Raw genomic sequence first — 22,704 nt, 5'->3', positions numbered from 1 at the left:
AACCTGACCTGACAGATAGTGAGGAGATGGGAGGGGGGGAGGAAGAAACAGGAGGGGGAGGAGAGGAGAGTTACCCCCTGCCTTCCTTTTTTTCACAACTCATTTTGTTCCCTTTTTCCCCTATCTGTTGAACCAAGCAGCTGCAGAGGGATGGGTCTTAAAACCAGGTCTAATCCTGAGGCATGGAGGGCTACCTCACTCCATCTTTTCCTCCCTATTTTGTCTTTCCTTCTCTCCTTCTCTCTCCCATCTTCTCTGCCCTACAATGGCTGAGCCTGGTTCCCTGCATGGAGCCTGGGTCACAGCAGACAGACAAAGGACTGGGCCGGGCAGCAGGCTAGGGGTCCCACTGAGCACAGGAATTCAGCTAACAATTAGCCTAACACCCCCTTCTAAAGTACTCCCCTCAGAACCTAGCCACAGGCCCTGCCTCTGGCCCTGGGCCTAACAAAGACCTGCATGCAGCAGTCACCACCACCAAAATCTGCCATGCTGCCACCCCACAACCAAAACCAGACTTTTCTAGCTAGTTAGCTAGACTAGCTTTTCCAGCTATCTCCGGATCGACCGAAGCTCTTTATTCAAAGCCCCCTTCTATCCTCCCGTCTCTGCACATTAACTTGCAGTGGAAAGGGTAAAGGCTCTCTGGAGATAGCAGAGCTATGTGACATTTTCAAGAGGCTGTCTCAACCTGAGGTAACGTAACACAGACATTAAACGTCTGAGAAGGTACTAAGCAGTAAGCATAGGTTATTCCTGTAGTCCAATGGAAGCAGGCTTCTACGAAGAGTTAAGCTGTGAAGTCTTTCACCAGGTGTTGGCTGATAAGACCGTCGTCTCAGGGTTTTACCGGAGCACTTAGTCATCTGCCTTCTAAAATGTTCCTCACCAAGAATTCCGAAGTCACGAAGCTAAACAGACAGACAGCTTCTGTCCATACAGAAAAGCCCCAGGTCATTAATTGATAAGCAAGTGGATTCAGCCGGTCGCCAGTCTGACTCCAAAGGCATTTATTTAGCCCTTTGTTTTTTTCAGTGAAAGTACAAATGAATCTGTGGGCTGTTAGCAGAGGCCGGATATAAACAACAATCTTATGAAAGGAGGTTTAATGTGTGTTTGTTTTTTCTTCCTCCCACTGCCCTACAAACACAATGTGCATTCTTTTAGCACTCAATTTTTTTAGCATAAATCTATCTATTTAAAGTCCGAGTGAACACAAGCCGCCATTGATGGTGTCCTGGGCTGGACGAGACCAGAGAGAGATGTATTTTACAGATGAGGCTAGTTTTGGACAGCGACTGAGGAAGCAGTGGGACGGCCAATTCACGGGAGAGACGGGGGGAGAGTGGGACAAAGAAAGAGAGAAAAAGCATGGGATGACGGCTGAGTGGAGGAGTGGGAGAGGGGTAGTGGTGAGGGAAGGGGTCTTCCTGGGTTAAGTTAATAAGCATGTATTATTCAACTGTGCAGAACTTTTTTAAAGGGCTCACTGGGTACTGCAGAGTTCCCTGGATGTTCGGTGAACTTTCGGTCCGTGCTTCGATTAAGTGATCCATTCTATCGCAATGCCAAGTTACAATACAAGTGCTGATGTCAGTCCTTGTCTACCATGGAATTCATGTTTTTCTTTCAAACAAAGAGACCACATAAAACTTTAATCAGAGTCATTCAGAGATCCTCCTCCACTATCCATCTCTATTCAACATGCAACAAGAGCAGACTCATGGAAGAACAGTTCGATTTCCTCTGGTACAGTTTAAACAAGCAGAGCGTGGACAATGCGCTTCAGCACTAAGACTAACTGACACATGGCCTGTGAATGTTATCAGTAGATCTGGATCTGCCCTAGCCTCTGTGTGGAGGGCAGTAATCCCCAGTCCGGCCCTCTGAGGGGTAAACCTATCCCCCCTGCCCAGAGACAAAGACAAGTCTTCTGCTGCGGCTGGGTCTGCCTGACAACTGAGCCTGATGGAACAGCCCTACAGGAGCATCTCCTTCCCCCTGTACTCCTCTCCTCCCTCTTCCAACCCCCGCAACAACCTCTCTGCCAACCTCTGTATTCCCTTTCTTTCTCTTTCCTTTTGAGCAAGGTTCTGAAAAGTCATTCTGGGAGTTGAAAGAAAAAGCTTGTTTATCATAATTGTGTTGATCAGAACTGGCATCTGATCCAAGTGTCTTATCGAGTCCAGCAAAACATGTGGGTATAATAAGTTGAACAGCATTTGAACAGAAACACAACTGCAGAAACAAAGCCGTTGATGAATCCTCTTATGGGCTCTACAACAGACCAGCGGCTCATCTAAATTCCTTAACAAGCTCTTGACTAGAGTCCTTTCAATCACTCTCATCCACAACAACAACATCTGTTGCTCTGCTGCAACGGGGCTCAAAGACAGTGAAGGGCCTTTTGTGTGTGTGTGTGTGTGTGTGTGCGTGTGTGCGTGTGTGTGTGTGTGTGTGTGTGTGATGTTATCAATGCTCACCAGGGGGCTTGCACATGCGGATCTGGCTCTGGCACTGCACCAGCGGGTGGAGGGGGGATGAGATGGGGTTTCTGGCAGGCACCGAGGTAGCTTTGGCAGAGATGCCCGCGATGCCAGCGGTGGTGGCTGGGGGCGAAGGAGGGGGTGAGGGAGGCGTGGAGGCGGGGGAGGGCGAGCTACACTGCGTCTGGTAGCGGAGCTGGGTGAGGGAGGGAGGCACGCCCTGGTAGTGGCGCGTGGCACTCAGGAGGTCGTTGAGGATCTGCAGGATGGTGCCGATGTCTCGCCTGGGCCGCCCAGTGCTGTCCTGACAGTTAGGATGCAAAGTGCCTGAGGGAGGGTAGGAGACAGAGACAAAAAAGAGAGAGAGAGAGATGGAGAGAGTGTTCAACCACTACAGCTCCCCTCAGCTCCAATCTAACCACAGATAACACCCCCACCCAGTAGGACACAGCAGTAATCTGAGCCGCTGACAGAGTGCTATGCCATAGACTTAGAGTTAAAGCCTTAGTGTAATGGTATTGGCCCTCACTCACCTGAAAAAGTCCCTGAGAAGACCCCAGGAGCGTGGTTGACAAAGCTTTCGATGATGGCACCTGGTTTACGGGAGGAGGAGGAGGAGTGCACTGAAGCACTAGTGCCGTTGCTGGGGCTCTTAGCACAGTTAGCCTGTAGAGGAGAGGAAAGGAGACATCAGTCTAACGTTAGAGATAAACCTTCAACAAACCAACACTCTCCCTGCAGTGAGTGATAAGAAATATACTGCCACTGGACAGCAGTTTTTAGTAGTTGCATTATGACCATGAGATGCATGTATGTAATACATGGTCATGTAAGACACACATAGAACATGCTACTGAAATAGAACCATTTATCAAAAGCCATGAAGTGGCAGTGACTTGAAGCTGGTGTTGTAACATATATGTTATAATTAGGAGGTGCGGTATATATATATATTTTATTTTGGGGAGGGGCAATATACCAGGGCTAAGGGCCGTTCTTAAGCACGACGCAACGTCACAAACCCCTGAGGTACCTTATTGCTATTATAAACTGGTTATCAACGTAATTAAAGCAGTGCAACTAAACATTTTGTCATACCCGTGGTATATGGTCTGGTATACCATGCCTTTCAGCCAATCAGAATTCAGGCCTCAAACCACCCAGTTTATAACAGCAATGTTGTAACAACGAGTGATGTTGTAAGTAACCCTAATGTAAACCATGTAGTTCCTCGTATAGGGACACATAAGACTCAGAAGAAACTGAGTCCAGGGAGCTCCTTTTACTGTCCCTGACAACAGACCTATCCGTTACCTGCCCTGCTCTGTGAACTGAAAGTGAAAACCTACAGGAGGAAGAGGGGGAGCGAAAAGGGGAGAGGTAGGGGGACATTTCAGAGTGGAGAAGTTTCTTTTTTCATTGTTCTATGTGGCCTCTAAACTACACCAACCCATATCTGGTTTGTTTCTGAAAACTCATAGAGTTGACTTCAGGCGAAGAGAGAGAGAGACAATAACAACCAAGTTGGTGGAAATCAACTGTCATTAAAAGAGTGACAGATAGCTCCTAGCTCCAGGCTGCAGTGAGAGAGGCTTGCTGACCAGCAAGACGGCTAATGATCAACAAGACAACAACCTACACAGACTAACTCATTAACTCCTCTCCCTCTTTCTTCCCTCTCTTTCTTTCATCCTTTCATCTCTCCTGGTCTCTGGCGAGGTAATAATGGTGTGTGCTGTGTCCTGGCCCGCCTTTGTGTAAGTGTGGTATGCACTGAGTAATACAGTGTTATAAAGCAGTAGGTAGGTTGATTGATTGGTGGAGGTCTTACCTCAGAACAGGGGGCTGCAGTGGGGGTGCTCTGGGGTTCAGAAGCGGGGCTGGGTCGACCCGGAGAGGGATGGTGGGAGCGACTAAACAGACTGCCCGGCAACTGGGAGGGACGAGGAGAAGGAGGAGGGGTGCTGCAGTGACTTGAGGGGCGGAAGAGGAAGACTGGTACATGGGAGGAGAGGGCTGTTGTGAGGGGGCAGGGGGGAAGGCCGCTGTGCTGGTAGAGGGGAAGGGCACTGGGTGGGCCTGGGACTGGTTAGGATGGGGGCGAGAGTGGTGGTGGTGGGGGGTGGGGGCGCGAGGGTGATGTCCGCTGCTGAACCCTCCAGAAGCGCCTGTGGACTGTCCCATGGTGCCCTCTGTACCCCCGCGGGCGATGAGCTGCCTGTGCTGTAAGTGCTGCCCTCCAGACTGCTGGGCAGCCAACTGCAGCTGGACAAACATCATGTGATCACCTACTCGCAGCGCCAGGGTCAGAGGAGAGCGGCCGGACAGGAAGTCACTGACCTAGAGACAGGAGGAGGAGAGAGTTAAGCTACCTAGTTCATGGACTATAGACTACAAAAACTCAGTATATATTGAATGCTTATGCAACATACATTAAATGCATACTAACTACATGTTTAATATACACATCAAGAGAAGGTCTGTTATCTCTACATCATTGTTTTCCAGGCTTGGGGCTTTGTTAATGAGTTTAACAAAAGCACATGTATGGATGTGAAAGCAGAAAGACAGAAGAGTGCATTGAGCTGCATTGGATTGCCCCAGCAGAGAGGCTGGTATGCCACACTATCCCATCCTGTAATCAATCACTGCCCTGGACACTGAAATACTGGGTTATTAACATTTGCTTGGGGGGGGGGTGAAAGGTGCTATTGGAACACACACACTCTAAACACACACAAGCAAGCACGCACACTGGTGCACACATATATACCATGCCCACCCACTCCTGTTTCAAATGCCCCTATAGTCCAGAGTCTGAACTTCATTCCCAGGCATACAAAGGCCACCCTTCTGTTTGGCCCCCGGCCTGAAAAATCAGAACTTCGATACAGGATGCAGCGTAGACCCACTCGTCCCACAGCCTCACACACTCATAATACCCGATTGTTTGGTGGTCTGCGGCAGGTTTTGAAGGGCTGCCCATTTTAGGAGTACGAGAATGGGCCCCGGAGCCAAGAATGGAGGCCCTGACCCACTCACTCCAGGCCACACCACAGAGAGCGTTGACATGACTTGGCCGTAGGAAACATTAGCGCCACACTGCTCCTACAATCTCCCTGTTGTCTCACCCTTCCAGCGACCTTGCTACTGCTCTGGTGAAGGGAGAGCATTGACGGGTCAGAGAGTTCATCTCCCCAACGACACTGAGGTAATGACGTCTCAGGCTCTCCCCAAATAGGAACAGGAGTACAAGAGGCTCTCAGCACTAACACAATGTGACGCTTATTTTCTGTAAGACTTCAACTTCAAGAGGGTGGGAGGAGATAGAGAGAGACAGAGAGGGGAGAGAGGGCGAGATAGAGAGAGAAATACATAGAGTGGGGAGAGAGCGAGAGAGAGACAGAGAGTGGGGTGAGTGCGAGAGAGAGAAAGACAGAGGGAGGGGAGAGCAAGAGAGAGAGAGAGAGAAGGATGAGAAATAGAGAGAAAGATGACAAAGTTGAGAAAAAGAAAGTGCGAGAGAGAGAGAGAGAGAGAGCACATAGAACAGAGAGAGCGCTCCCTCCAGACCCATATGCCTTTGGAGGGTGCTTGTGTGTGTTGACCTGTTGTTAACCCTCTGAATCACCAGGCTCTGCCCTCCATCATTTTCCTCTTTCTTCAGCTTATTTATTTTTCTATCGACCGCTGGCTTTCTGCAGCCACGGTGACCTTTGCACATTGCTTATTGACACACTTCGGAGGAGAGGAGCAAAGGAGGGGGAGGGAGGACGTCACCCAACACAACACCTCTGTCTCCCCAGCATCTCACAATGAGCCAACACATAGGAATATAAATGTATGATTGTTCACTAGTCCTAATCACATGTCATGTTAATATAGTGGGTGTTTCTCAATATGCTTACTACCGTGCTCCACACTCTCATGCTCCGAGTGCATTCTCCGAGGCCATTCTCTTCAAGTACATTGTGAGGAGTGTGGAGAACGCATAAAACATTACATTTGAGAAGCACTTGCACTCACCCTGACGTATTACCTCACACTGCATCTCCCCATTCACTGAACCTTCTTCCAGCCAGGACAATTTCAAAAATAGCGACAAATCAAGATATACTCAAAGCAAATCTTTTACTTCATAACCAGCTATATGTGAAAGGTAATAATGTAGCCAACCAGATAGTTTAACCTCTTAAAACTCTGGGGGCGCAATTTCATTTTTGGATGAAAAACGTTCCCGTTTTAAACAAGATATTCTGTCACAAAAAGATGCTCGACTATGCATATAATTGATAGCTTTGGAAAGAAAACACTCTGAATTTTCCAGAACTGCAAAGATATTGTCTGTGGGTGCCCTAGAACGGGAGCTACAGGCAAAACCAAGATGAAACGGCAACCAGGAAATGAGCAGGATTTTTGAGGCTCTGTTTTCCATTGTCTCCTTATATGGCTGTGAATGCGAGAGGAATGAGCCTGCCCTATCTACCGTTTCCCCAAGGTGTCTGCAGCATTGTGACGTATTTGTAGGCATATCATTGGAAGATTGACCATAAGAGACTACATTTTCCAGGTGTCCGCCCGGTGTCCTCCGTCGAAATTGGTGCGTCATTTTCAGCTGCTGGTATTTTTCCATGGGATTCTTAGGGGAAAGCAGGCTTCCACGAACGGCATATCAATGAAGAGATATGTGAAAAAACACCTTGAGGATTGATTCTAAACAACGTTTGCCATGTTTCGGTCGATATTATGGAGTTAATTCGGAAAAGGTTTGACGTTTTGGTGACTGAATTTTTGGTTAGTTTCGGTAGCCAAATGTGATGTACAAAACGGAGCGATTTCTCCTACACAAAGATTCTTTCAGGAAAAACTGAACATTTGCTATGTAACTGAGAGTCTCCTCATTGAAAACATACGAAGCTCTTCAAAGGTAAATGATTTTATTTATTTGGTTATCTGGTTTTTGTGAAAATGTTGCGTGCTAAATGCTACGCGAAATGCTAAGCTAGCTTGCAATACTCTTACACAAATGCTTGATTTGCTATGGTTCAAAAGCATATTTTGAAAATCTGAGTTGACAGTGTTGTTAAGAAAAGGCTAAGCTTGAGAGCAGGCATATTATTTTCATTTCATTTGCGATTTTCAGAAATCGTTAATGTTGCGTTATGCTAATGAGCCTGAGGCTGTATTCACGATCCCAAATCCGGGATGAGGAGTCAGGCAAAAATGACATAAAACAGTAGAAGCTAGCCAGTTAGCCCTAATGACTTACAATGGGCTTGTGATCTACGCACACTACAGTGGGAATTGTAAGCAGGTAAACATGCCAAAATGAACACAGCATGTATTTATTGACGTATCAACATACAGTGGGGCAAAAAAGTATTTAGTCAGCCACCAATGGTGCAAGTTCTCCCACTTAAAAAGATGAGAGGCCTGTAATTTTCTTCATAGGTACACTTCAACTATGACAGATAAAATGAGAAGAAAAAAATCCAGAAAATCACATTGTAGGATTTTAAATGAATTTATTTGCAAATTATGGTGGAAAATAAGTATTTGGTCACCTACAAACAAGCAAGATTTCTGGCTCTCACAGACCTGTAACTTCTTCTTTAAGAGGCTCCTCTGTCCTCCACTTGTTACCTGTATTAATGACACCTGTTTGAACTTGTTATCAGTATAAAAGACACCTGTCCACAACCTCAAACAGCCACACTCCAAACTCCACTATGGCCAAGACCAAAGAGCTGTCAAAGGACACCAGAAACAAAATTGTAGACCTGCACCAGGCTGGGAAGACTGAATCTGCAATAGGTAAGCAGCTTGGTTTGAAGAAATTAACTGTGGGAACAATGATTAGGAAATGGAAGAGATACAAGACCACTGATAATCTCCCTCGATCTGGGGCTCCACGCAAGATCTCACCCCGTGGGGTCAAAATTATCACAAGAACGGTGAGCAAAAATCCCAGAACCACACGGGGGGACCTAGTGAATGACCTGCAGAGAGCTGGGACCAAAGTAACAAAGCCTACCATCAGTAACACACTACGCCGCCACGGACTCAAATCCTGCAGTGCCAGACGTGTCCCCCTGCTTAATTAAGCCAGTACATGCCCAGGCCTGTCTGAAGTTTGCTAGAGAGCATTTGGATGATCCAGAAGAAGATTGGGAGAATGTCATATGGTCAGATGAAACCAAAATATAACTTTTTGGTAAAAACTCAACTCGTCGTGTTTGGAGGACAAAGAATGTTGAGTTACATCCAAAGAACACCATACCTACTGTGAAGCATGAGGGTGGAAACATCATGCTTTGGGGCTGTTTTTCTGCAAAGGGACCTGGACGACTGATCCGTGTAAAGGAAAGAATGAATAGGGCCATGTATCGTGAGATTTTGAGTGAAAACCTCCTTCCATCAGCAAGGGCATTGAAGATCAAACGTGGCTGGGTCTTTCAGCATGACAATGATCCCAAACACACCGCCCGGGCAACGAAGGAGTGGCTTCGTAAGAAGCATTTCAAGGTCATGGAGTGGCCTAGCCAGTCTCCAGATCTCAACCCCATAGAAAATCTTTGGAGGGAGTTGAAAGTCCGTGTTCTCCAGCAACAGCCCCAAAAAATCACTGCTCTAGAGGAGATCTGCATGGAGGAATGGGCCAAAATACCAGCAACAGTGTGTGAAAACCTTGTGAAGACTTACAGAAAAAGTTTGACCTCTGTCATTACCAACAAAGGGTATTTAACAAAGTATTGAGATAAACTTTTGTTATTGACCAAATACTTATTTTCCACCATAATTTGCAAATAAATTCATAAAAAATTCTACAATGTGAATTTCTTCTCATTTTGTCTGTCATAGTTGAAGTGTACCTATGATGAAAATTACAGGCCTCTCTCGTCTTTTTAAGTGGGAGAACTTGCACAATTGGTGGCAGACTAAATACTTTTTTGCCCCACTGTAAATTATGTAGTCAGGCAACATATGAGACGTGAATAGGCAAAATTTGATTCCGAAGTTGGAGTGTATTTTCTCTTGCTTCGGCTAAAATAATGGCCGCCACTGATAGCAAGAAATGTTGCATCAATGCATGCTACAAAATATGTGCAAACGGAGTACGCATTCGAGAGGTGCCCTCCATGCTCCATTTCGCATACTTTGATTTGGAATCATACTCCCACCCTCTCGGGCTCCAATTTGCGTGCTCAGAGCATGGTAGTACGCATTTTGAAAAACACCCAGGGACTGACTATGATGGTGATGATGACTAATGAAACATAATGGTGCTGTTCTTAGTAAGGGCGGGAATGGGAAAGCAGAGGACAAGCACGAGGTGAGATGGCTATAGTAAACTCCTCACACAAAGGTCACCTGTGAGTCAACCAAGGGGGACAGGGAGAAAAGAGAGAGGGAGGCAGGCGAGGAGAGGGGGATGGAACAGACGGAGGGGGTAGTTGATTGTATCCCTGACTGACAGCTGTCAGAAGAATGAGTAGGCAGTTTGCAAAACCCATCACACACACACACACCCCTTGAGGGAGTCACAGCGCTGTGTTTGATCTGGGTGGAGAAGAGAGAGGGGGATGACACATCAGCATGGCTTTGCTGAGAGAGAGGAGAGAGAATGAGCGAGACAGAGAGGAAGAGCAAGGCATTCCATTTCCCTTTAAAGACTAGTGTGGATTATTCAACAAACACCAAGCTGTGATTCATGATACGTTTATACTGAGCTCCCAACCCCACATGGCAAACCTCAACTTAGTCCGTCATATATGCAAGCTCCGCCTCTTGTTTTCTCTCTCTTTACATTTTACATCCCTCACTTCCTTGGTACATTTGTCACTCATGGCCTTGGCATCTCAGTCGTTGACTCATAAAGCCAAGTCTGATTCTGAAGTTTTCACCCAAACCCCACGAACGAGTATGTGTGTCACACACACACACACGCACGCACGCATGCGCGCACACACACACACACACACACACCGCCCACCACAATGTTCCCATTAGGTCATAACTGAAAAGGCCACGAGCCCACATAAACAAAAGCATCAAGCGACTTAAGCAATGGCTCCATAACTCTCAGCCTGCCCTTTAAACCGCTCATTCTCAGGTCTTTGTGGTCCATGCCTTATTTTCCCACCAGAAATAAATGAGTAACCCAAATAAGACCCTGGGCTCGAAATTCCAGCCTGGGTCTGATCAGTCATTCCGCAACCGCATCTCAGATTGAAAGGGGAAGACAGGATGGAAAACGGGACAGGTTGCAGCTCTGAGCCCGGGGGTTGAGCCGGGGGTGGAGCCAGAGGCTGTGGACTGGAACACCTGAAATAGATCAGTCTTCGGAGAGATGGGAGGTAACACTAACAGTTAACAGCCAGTGGGTACATGTTGCAGGAGAGTTAGTTCAAACGATCATGTAAAAACATCCATGCCTCAGATAGCATATCACTACCAAGAAAACCTGTCCGTACACGCCTTTCTGCTCTCCTGAGACAAGTCAGTATTACATTGATGTCAGGAACAAAAACATATAGGACTTCTAGAACAAAGCAGACAAAGAGCCTCTCTCAGAGTCTTTGAGCCTTTAACCTCCTTGGTGTCTTTACAAATTCCTAAGCCCTAGGAAGACAGTCGCTCCTGTCAGTCAGGACAGCTCCAGTAGAAGAGAATGACAGTGAGCTAGGGCCCCAGTTTTGTTATGTTTAGACAGAAAGGAATGGCCTCCTCATTGTTCCTATTGTCCTGACGCAGCGAGAATGGTATGCAGAGGGAAGAGCGAGGACAAACCAGTTGTCCATTTGTCTGACAAAAAGTGTACTCTGATCGGTACATTTCATAGACAGTGCTGTGATAAGTCAATGATAGCCTATCAGCTAATTGGGTGTTTGAGAAGGAACAATAGCACTATATGAACAACACCCAGTTCTCTGTTCAGTTCAACCTGACCTCCCACCATCTTGCTCTATCTGCCATTTTGTTTTGTTGTTGGGAGAGTAGCAACTGGGTGGCATTTTGTGTAGCTGTATTAGCAGGCTTTGGTTGCTACGCAGAGAAGGGAGAATATGATAAGCAGAGACCGGGGAGGAGGGATGGATGGGGAGATGAGGGAGAAAGAGAGGATGTAGAAGGGGGGTGGGGGTGTCAGAGAGGTAATGATGAAATATTCAGAGAGTGTGTTTCTGGATGCGTTTCTCTTTTCTTCCTCCACCTCTGGGGCTGACCGGTTTAGTTATTGCGGTCCCTGTGGTTCAAGGAACTCATTTGCAGGAGTTTGTCCTTTGCACACTAAGTGTACTGAGAGACAGGCAGAGAGAAGTGTGTGTGTGTGTGTGTGTGTGTGTGTGGGGGGGGGGGGGGGAGTTGGGAACAGGACTGAGCTGACATTCATGAACAACTGAGCAGAGTTTGTGTCAGAGACCCGAGAGGACAGGGATCTGTGGGAGGGTTCAAGCGAAGGAATCACCCTTCTCCTTCAGCTGCATTATGGCTGAGAAGCTCCTGGTCAACCTATCAAACAGCAATGTGAAGGAGGGAAGGGGAGAGGTGAAATTCAGAAACCAGTTTATTAACTCACCTATCGACCTAGATGTGTTGATCAAACTTGGAAACAATTGATACGCTGTTTGTGCAGATTAGCGCTGGGTTAAGAAGCAATAACATGATTCTCAAAAGATAAGAAAAAAAATCTATGGCACCTGCACCATGCCCAAAATCCTAAAAGCAGGCCCCATCTTCAAAAGACCCCATCATTGGAGAGATAGCCGTCTGTAATAGTGCCTGATAGGAAACAGAAAGCAAAAAGGGCGAATGAGAAACAGAAAGACAGCTGGCCATCAGTGAATTTGATGAGCTGGGTGAAAAAAAAGAGACAGAATGGCATAATGATAAGGTTCCTGGATCCAGCCCTCCACCCCCACTCCATCCCTCCAGTCCCTCTGTTTCCAGTCAACCACAATGGCTTTGAAGGTTCTAAGGCAACAGACGCAAAGCAATCCACTTAAAACCTGAGTCTATTCGCTCGCCTTGCTGTATCACAGCACCTGCTGCTATTGCGAATGCGTCCGTCTCTCATACACACTCTCTCCATTCTCTGGGCGGTCAAAGATGGTGCAACACCAATGCACAAGGCCTATGATTCCAACTGATGAATACATTCCGACCTAGTCTCTGTGATAAGAGGAGGAGACAGAGAGAGAACGAGGGCCAGGCTTAACCACATGCTGGCTCTACAACAGGACAGAGAAATGAAAGGAGTGCAGATGAATAAAACAACATTTGGAGTAGATGGAAACCCCATTTGTTATTTTTCCACAGCGCTGAGATGTGGTAGCCGATAGGGTTTGTGTGTATTCTTTGCACACAAGGAGATGGGCTATCTGTTTTATCTAACAAGATATTCATGGGCTCGACCGCCTCCCAGACACTAGCCCAATCAGTCACGATCACCAAGCTGCAGGAGCACTTGAAGCACAAAGGTGGCCAGCCGATGAAAAACAATGATCGTCACAACATAATACACACACAACAGTATATGTTCACTGGACACACGCTCAAGAGCTCTTTCGCTCTTACTGTCTCCCACATACAGGAACACAGACACACGCACACAAAAATGCACACACACAATAGGACAAAGAAAATATCAGCAAATCCATCTCCCCCATTTCTCAAGCACACGTTGATACCCCTCCTCTATGTGCCTGTCTGAATCACAAAGAGATTACACAGGTGCAGAAACACTCCACCAGCTTATTAATGTGTTGTCAGGCTAGGATTTATAGGGAACAGAAACAAATAGTCCCTCTTTTCACTATTGTCTTTCAATCAGTCAATATACAATTAGATTTATACATTCAGCTCCGAATTAATAGCCTTCATTTACCAGGAGAAATTACCATTTAAAGGGCAAGACTACTGCCTAAATATAAAAAGTTGATTTGAAGTAGGAAGACAACAGGCTGGTTTTATAGATGGGCTGATGCTCTCATATTGACATGGTGACTCAATCATTTTTCAATTCCATCCACTCCCGAATCCTCAATACAATTAAAGAACAATGATTTCCAGTGGTGTCTGACTGGCTGATTAACTACCATCTTGATAAGGTGAGTATTGGGCAGGGGTCTGGAAAAATAAACATATTGACCAATTGCATTGAGCAGTATCGTACACACACAGGCCCATCAGACACATACACATGTGCACGCACGAGCACATCACACACATTTTATGATGTACTTCTAATATCTTATCTAGAAAAGAACAGTAAAATATGACTATGACATGAATGGACCATATAGTTAATAGAGCTGTGACAAGACAAGGCCTTATCAGACAGAGAAACCTGCTATAGCAACGCTCCACCACCAACACACAGAACACTCCTCTACCTCCTGGTGACCTTTCCCCTCCTCCTCCTTATCACCCACACTCCTTCTGCCCATCGTCCTTATCTTTGAGTCCCTCCTGTCATTCCAAACATCCTCCCTCTGTGGTTCAGAACAACCTGTACACAACACGCCGCAACACCTTAAAACGAATGGCGTGACTCAGCAAGGCCATCTATACCTCCCTCCAGCCCTGTATTCCCCCTGTCTGGCCCGGCCCGCCCTGCTCCCTGGGGGAGTGCAGTGACTGGAAATGACAAGAGGGGTGACCCAGAGGTGACTCATATATTGTTAGATCCCACTATTTGCATCTGTCCGTTTTCAGATATAATAACAATTCTGGGTCTTATTCAGAGACCAGCGTTGGCTGGTGGAGGAGGGTGTTGGGAGGAGGAGGTGAGAAAACGTAGAACAGAAATGTAAGAATGTACTCCTCAGGGACCTGGCCAAGACACCGCCTCCCCAAAGACAATATATGTACTTCCTCCAGGACAACATGGCAATCTTCTCCTCCCTCCTATCCTTCCAGCTGGGCTACACATTGATTTTGAAATGGCCTTGTAGCACTGTTTCACTCAATTGGCTCCAGCCTATGTGGAAAACAGTCATCGGGGAGACCTAAACCTAAAGCTTGACTCTCGGCCATTGTTTTGTATTGGAGGGTCGGTTAGCTAGGCAGGATTTGTGGATTTGACTGGGGTTTATGCTTTAAAAGTGGAACAAAAGGGTGAGGTGGGGGAAGGGCCGTGTGGGGGGGATGGTTAGGTTATGGGGCTTGGTTTCATACAAGCATCAATGAGCAAACACTCACTATAACATACAAAGGACTGGACAATCCTTATTTTCCAAACTAAAACAACATCAAGCAATAGCAGCTAATGAAGCTGACTATAACCAGCCATGGTAAACATTACTCTTCATCGACATACCATATTTCTCATAAACAGACATTACATCACTATACTCTGTCTGAGTCCAAGCTCGAAGGGGCATTTTCTCATTCTTCCATCAACAGAAGAAAGCCTCTTAAATACAGTTTGCTCCACAGAGACGCAATCCCAGGCTCAGCTCAACCTAAGCCTATCTCGGGTAGACAGAGGGTGAAAAACCAGCCCAGTCTTGATGGACTTTCAGGAGGTGGTGGCTTAATGGAGCTTAGAAGTCAGGAGAAAATTTGCCTGGGAAGTCAAGCAGAGGAATTTAGGGAGCCAGTGCCCTTGACAGAGTCCAGCCTATTCTACCATAGTCAAAATACAGCAGGACATACAGTCGACTGCAGGCAGCAGGCAGGCACTGGGCAGAGAACAAGACTTGCAAACCACAGCACATTCAAATGATAGGGCCATTGATGAGTTCCGATAATTGGCCTCCCTTTCCATAAAACACTTTCTTTCCTGCTCCACGAAGTCTGAAATAGTTCTCTCCCGGGAAGTCACCTGACTGGGCAGCGAGCTGAATACTCCTCCAGAAGCAGACTAGAACCATTATAAGCTGGGCTTCTAATGAACACACTGGACTTCCTGGCACATTACCTGATCTCCAACCCTGACCAGACCACACATATTTGGGGGGAGGGAGGAGGGTGAGGGAGGGAGAAGCTTAAGCTACCAATTTTCCCGAATGTTACCAGCCAGCCACTAGCCTGGCTATTTTGGAATGCGGGGGGTATCTGTTAATCTATCAGACACTTCTAAGAGCTCAGTGCATTGATTGATTTTTGATAGCCCCCAAGTTGGAGGAAGCGAATGGGAAAGCTTGTGTTCCTATTTTTTTTATCTTACCCGGTATCTGTAATCTCTCCCCAATCTATATCGTCCCATTCCGCCTCATGAATTATAAAGCAGGAATCAATTCTCCCTGATAGAAACACATCAAATCAGGTTTATACTGGCATTCTTATTTTACTGGGCTTTCATTATTGTCTGTGCATATGAGCCCATTGAATGACTTACCAGGCAATAGTTCCACCAGCTCACATTCTTACAGTAAAGTCTTGGAGACAAGAGGCGCGCTTGATGAAGGAGGAAGTCATACCAAAGTGACTCAAAATGACTATAGGTCTTAACTGCTGTATATGCCCTTTCCTGTTGCCTGCCTGCCTGCCCCCCGAGAGGAGGAGAGGCGAGGCCAATAGGCCTTGAATACAGAGCTGAGGCAAGTCAGGGTAGAGACTGTTTGAGGTTGTCACTGTTGAATTATGGGAAAGCCTTGACTAGTGGAAACAGCAGTCAATGTGGGCCGCCCAGCGAGGGCGTACTGCATGATGAGAAAGGCGTGCTTCCAGCACACCCAACTCCCACCCACCCACCCACGCACACACACACAAACACACTCACTCATCTGTCGTCACCACTGTGCTGTGTGCAGGCAGGCTAGGGGCTGAGCTCACACACACACTAACGCCAGGATTTCCAGTGAAAAATATCAGCAGGAGAGAAGCCACACTGAGGTTTTGACATGCTGCTATGTGTTTTATCCGTATGCGTTTCCTGTTCTCAAACTTCATTATCTTGACGTTAGTAGGAAGTAAAACTTCAACCCCCAAATATAGGTGTGCTACTGGTCCATTTTTATGTCAAGGTCTTATCTAACATTAGAAACATATTTTTACTGCAACTATGTGCATCACAGACTTAAACAACACACCTGGAGTCAGTCAGCTGCTGAGACAGTACGTCATCGCTGTTGTCAGTGCCATCGACTCTCTCACCCGCTCTGAGGTTGAGGAGGTGAGATCAGACCTGATCCCTTTACTTTCACTATTTATCATATCAGGGACTCACACCACTGACTCATATTCTTACTGTATTTCAACAGTTCCACAAAGGTACATCAAGTTCACAGGCACTATGTACTCATGCATGCATTCTATGCTTCCAGGAACTATAGGACACTATTGATCGAAACGCCCATCTGTCAATTTAATCTCCGTTTATGAGTTGAGTCTATCTGTGTTGGCTTCGTGGAGGCAGCTCTATATGGTGAGGAGAGAGCCAGCCTGGGCTCTGCACGGATGGGGGTTTGACTGAACTCTCAATCAGGCCCATGTTGGGTGGGGTTTGCCTGGGCTTACGGCTTACACACACACACACACACACACACACACACACACACACACACACACACACACACACACATAAAGTTGCCAGGAGACTAGAGGGTGTTGGTTTTAATATCCACAGTGGCCAGCTTGCTTGTTTAAGAGGCTAACATTAAACATGGAAAGAGCCGTGTGTTCATCAGCAACCTCACTCTTATCTTAGCTCTTCTCTAAACTATTTTTGACTGCTCCAGCCTGACATGCAAACAGATCTCATTCACTTTAAAATATAATTCTCCATGTTTTTCCAGGGGCAACCTGTTTAAGTTTCACATTAAACCAGGAGTATTTCAAATCAATTATGTAATCATTGTGTGATCTCTGAAGCAGGTATACTAAATGATCTATTCATGAAGGCCACATAAAATAAAATTGACTTGAAAGAGTTCTTACCTGAGTTTCTGTTAAACTCTCCAAAGCTTGCATCACTGACTGTTCTGGTCTTGATGTTTGAGACTTCAAAGAAAGGACGAGGAGAAAACATGATTTACTTGTAAGCCTAGTAGACAAAGGAGAAAGGCTTGTGCCTTCAAAGATATGAAGGAGATGAGACCAACACATACTTCATTACCACATTAACCTGTCAGATATTAATAACACTTCTATTATCTTGAGGCCAAAAAACCCACCTGGGTTTATAGCACAACACACACTGTTGAGGTGTCTGACTATCCTTACCATTAAGCCTGCTTCAACTGTAGGTACAAGTGTTAACTTGCTCCCATCAGATATCCCTAGGTCCTGGAGTTTTCCTGAACTCAGACGCCTGAGGGGGAGAAAAAAACACCATGTTAGTTCATAGACAAACGGACATTTTAACTGACTAACTCCTGCATTTAGGAACACTTCTGCCTATTTACTGGATAGCCATTTCATGTGTCATTCTGAGTGGTCCTTTTCAGGACCTCATCAAGTTAAAAAAAAAAAAAAAAGAAGTGGAAAAAAGTTCATGTCATTTTCAGGTTGATGAATGATAATGTAATCACATAGACCACTAGCATTGCCACTTTAATGTCACTCTTCTTAACCGTGACAGTAGGCTAGAGGAAGGGTTGCTTTGTGAAAAGCCTATCCTACTGTATTGTACAGTGTGAACTAAATGTCACCTCAAGCTGAACAAAGGGAGTCAGCAGCCCTAAATTCAGCTATTTGGAGAGATGATTAAAAAAGGTACTCTGTTTAGGGGATGATTTGATTTGGAGGCGATTATTCTAGGGGGATGTGGGATGGTTGTTATTTAAAAGGTAAACAATGCGACAGGGCGATTTGCATCAAGTGACAAAGACCACTTATCATACCACAGCTCATACATTGTCATTTAACGCACGACAATCCGACTCAATTGAAAACCGACTAAAACAGTTTCAGTTGGCTTTATTAAATAAAAAATGTGCAACACACGATTGTAAAGCGTTGTTAAACTATCGTCATATACTCAAAAGCTCCCCTTATCAAAATTGCAATGATGTTCTCTCCATTCATTTGGGATTGTCTCCAGGGGGTTTCCTCGTAATAAAACGTGAGCAGAAAACAGTGAATATGCGTTCGCTGGTATGCAATGTGATTGTAGAAAGTTGTGTGTAACAATATATCACGAAAAGGGAGAAATTAAAGGGATGCCTTGCGTTCGTCTTCACCTAACCGTCACATAACACTAACCATGGAATACAATGGCGCACCCCACTTGCGTATAGATAACATCAATTAGATTCTAAACCCAAAGCCTCAGCATAATTGTGTATTTATTTAAGATCAAATGTAATGGTCAGACGGTAGCTATATAAATTAAGTAAACATGCACCATTGCTCGTATGCATTTCATTCAGCAAATGCATACATCTTAGCTGTTAATCATTTGTAAAATATATTTACTCAGTATTGGTATTTTTAATGAACGCTGAAGGAATCGATGCAAGTATGCCCCACAAGTTCCTCATCAATAGACTACGGCTCCAACCCGTGACTGACCAGTTTGCGTTTCCATGCCTCATTCCAATACTGGTAGCACTGGCCAATATCGTCTTCCCTTGAATATAGTGCTGATACCCATCCTATGCAATTCTTGATCTCCACAATGTTCTACCGTTTAAATAAATGCGAAATATTCCTGTAGACATCAGGGACTTTAACATAGCAAATACTATATAATGTATGCATATGTTATACCGTATGACAGTGGGATATACTGACGTTTATACATGTAGTCTACTCACGTTTCTTTATGTAGAAGGGCGAGTCTTTCTTTTGGTACTTTGAGTCTCTGAGAAAGTCTTCTCTTCAGTCCTTCCACAGTCTCCTCCAGGGGAAGAGCGAGCTCGAAGCGTGTGCCGGTTGTGGAATGGATGTACAAATTCATGGAGGGTTCACTCGGGACGGCCTCGCAAGACGGAGCCCCGCGGCTGGTGCAGCTCCGGGCGCTAGGATGTTGGTCCATTCGATAGCCTGTTGTCAGGGGGGAGACAATGCGAGTTGAACGGGGTTGGAGAGAAAGAGCCGACCCTTTACGCAGTGTCCCTTGTTTTCAGAGAGAGAAACTGCTTGCATTCAAAAGAGAGAAAGAGGCTCTCTCTCTCTCCTGGTGCCTTTCTTTCTCTGTATGCCGAGGGGTTGAATAAACCCGAGTCCTCGCTCTTCTGATACGACCATGAGAATATTCCCAGAACTAGTCTTATAGAGAAAGGCTTTATTGCGCTTTTCTTGTGTATGCAACTTGCTCAAGAGAGGTTCCAACGACTACTCCAAATGTTCCAGGTTTTTAAACGCTTCAGATGTGAATGAATGCCAAGCAGTAATACAAGTATTTGTTTCACAGGGAATATGCCACGGAACATCAACTACGCAAATAACTATTGCCTTTCTGAGAGAAAATGCGCAACACAGGCTATAGCTTTCTGTCCTTATTATTGTTTTAAATGCATGGGACTGAAAGCTGCCTTGAAGCCAAATACAAGACCTACAGAATGCAAAAGCCTCGTAAGATTACTATTGTATAGGTATCCACTGGGCACCCATGACCACAGCAGCTCGAATGAAAATCGACTATGAACATTGTCTCAAAGTAGCTCACTTCCACAACGATAAAAAAAAAAAAATACACTCACAGTCCGCAGACATTCTACCCAATCACAAGAGAAGTTATCGAAGACGCTGTTGATCAAAGCCAATGGCCAAAGTAGATTTACACCCACGTGGTGAACAGATGCCTCCCATTTTCTCTCCCACACCATTTTGTCACAAATAACCAATCGGCTTGAAGGGGGCCAGGCCTTGGCGCGTCAAGCAATAGGATCCTTCCAGCACTCAGGCAATTTTAGCCATTCTAATATATTAGTCACAGAAGATAACTCTATATGTGGTCGAATTTCAAATTCAATACCGAAGACTGCATTAATGAAAACATCCTACCTCATATTCTTACATAGATAATGTATGTGGGTAGGCCTTTAAATGTAGGACTGTTTTATTCTAGGTTATGCAGGCTACAATGGCAACAATGCACGTAGGTTGCACAATGCACTTAAATTGCCACATTGTCCATTTCCTATAACTATGTCACGAAATGTACTATACAATGTTGTGCAACTTCAGGTTACACACGTTGGGTATCATCGTCATTACTAATAGTACAGTGCTGACGTCATCTCCTTCCTTCAACTGACTGCATCCAAAACCATTAAAGTAATCGCGCACGGTAAGCAAATTACGCATTAGATGGGGTATTCCCTTCATGAAGTGCGGTTCTTCATCAGCTCTTTGAGATGTTCTCGGGATAGAATGTACACTGGAGATATACAGGGTTCGGTTCCTACGTCATGCAATTCCTACAATCAGCGTTATAAGAAAGAGTGGCAATATTGGCTACTCAGTTCGACACTATCCCCATGTTTATCCACTGACTTCTCTGAATGCACATACTATTTCTTCTGCAACATAAACTCACATACCCAACTTGGGCAACTGTTATACCTGTCAACCCCTAAATATCAAAGACATCAGTTTACTTAAAATAACTGTAAAAAAAATAACTGTCTCCAACCCTCGTTTTAAGCCGATCCTGAAAAAGCTCAATTTGACCGACTCACGGGCTACATAGCTTTAAGAGAAAAGTTTAAAACGGGTCGCTTTGACAATTGTAAATACGTATCCTACATAGTAAAGTGCGAAATATGTATTCCATATAGAGCAAATGTTGACAGAGTTTATGATAGGAGCTTGGGAAAAACAAGATACTCGCTCGCCATCCAGTGGTCAATGGAGGCACTTGGGGAGCCTTTACTTGTCTATTTGTTGTTGAAGATGTTTATAACACATTTGGAATGAAAAGTAGGCTAGCCTACCGGGAATTTACCTCTGAGTACAGCTGCAGCTGACTGCAATCTGTAATCTGGATAAAGATATAATATCACAGACTCTGAACTTGGCATCTATATAGAAGGTAGACTAGACTGTGTTGTCGGTTTATAATTGCATAACATATGGATGCGTGCTGTCATCAATAAAAAACAGCACATTCACTGTCTGCAGATAACACCAATTCCATTGACAATATCAATTTCATTATTAAGTCAATTGGCTACATGTAGATGCATAGTTTAGAAACTCTCAGAAGTTGGCAGAACTCCATTTGAATGCAATGCATGTAACCAAAACAAACGTTGAGACAATGTATCAATGTCCGCTATCAAATAGGTGCCCCAGGTGGCCTTTTATAAACATAACAAAGATATATGTCCAAATTATATGTCCAAATCTAACCCACTCAAATTGCTAACCTTAATTCACAGGTAGGCTATTAAAACTTTAGAATCATCAATGTACATAGTTATCAAATATTCACTAAGACTACTCTTAGGTTTGACATGAGTCCAACGTTTGAATGTAACTTACCAATTATTGTGGCGAGAACTTTAAAGCTTTGCGATAAAGCTTGGGTTTTTCCAACACGTTTCCCCAGCTTTGGCATGTAAATCTTCCTAAACTATGAGAAATACTGAAGTAGGCTATATCCAGATAGGTCAGTAGGCTATCCACTGTGACAGTAAATTCGCAGACAAATGTGTGCGTCTCGACTGTAGGATTAAGGACAGGCTCTGTACTCCTCTTGCTCACTGCTTGAGATCCAGTTGTCCTAAAATGCCTGTATGACGTTTACCCACCAGTGTCTTTCGTATTACAAGTGCAATTCGGGAGGCAAGAGACCTTTTAAACGAGCCCTCTCAGTTATGGGTGGAGAGTAGACTACGGTTCTTGCTATGTCAGGTTGCCATTTAAGGTAGCCACGGAATTCTTCCTCACATGAGAGTTCGTTTCCAAGATCTGCTGCCTAATTCGTTCTCCACACCGTTGGAAAGAATGCGCTTGGGCAAAGCTTTAAATCATGCACGGGATTTGTAGTGTCTGTGATTGCGCATATATTGTAGTCTAAACAAGGGTAAGGACATGTATCCCGAAGAACAAAAACATAAATCATATTCAACTGAGTTACGACCTTAACAAGAAGTTAACGAAGTAGCGATTTCAGGAGGGGGTGTAACCTTCCACTGACAACAGAAAAAAAGAGAAAAAAAACATCGCTAGGCAACCAGTGCAGGACAACACAATGCATGGATACAGCCTACCTGGATATATATAAAGGTGTATTTGGCAAGGGACCAGTTCTGCAGTTGATGCCTTCCAGGTTGTTCCTCAAACAATGACAATCCTATGCCAGGAACCATACCTTGACAGT

At 45.1% G+C, this 22,704-nt stretch overlaps 1 protein-coding gene across 1 annotated transcript in view; it reads right to left on the bottom strand.

Moving 5' to 3' along the window:
- LOC135524548 (midnolin-like) overlaps positions 1–22,169 on the bottom strand; it is a 31,225-nt gene extending 9,056 nt beyond the window's left edge. Inside the window, 8 exon segments of the mRNA XM_064952172.1 lie at positions 2,484–2,813; positions 3,020–3,152; positions 4,318–4,461; positions 4,464–4,826; positions 17,370–17,432; positions 17,655–17,742; positions 19,190–19,418; positions 21,864–22,169. Coding sequence (XP_064808244.1) covers positions 2,484–2,813; positions 3,020–3,152; positions 4,318–4,461; positions 4,464–4,826; positions 17,370–17,432; positions 17,655–17,742; positions 19,190–19,418; positions 21,864–21,939 — 1,426 coding nt within the window. The 5' untranslated portion in view covers positions 21,940–22,169.
- Between the last annotated feature and the right edge of the window lie 535 nt (positions 22,170–22,704).

Source organism: Oncorhynchus masou, chromosome 31, assembly GCF_036934945.1.
Source record: "Oncorhynchus masou masou isolate Uvic2021 chromosome 31, UVic_Omas_1.1, whole genome shotgun sequence".
NCBI lineage: Eukaryota > Metazoa > Chordata > Actinopteri > Salmoniformes > Salmonidae > Oncorhynchus > Oncorhynchus masou.
The sequence above is the reverse complement of the archived record's forward strand: the minus strand, read 5'-3'. Positions and strand labels throughout refer to the sequence as shown.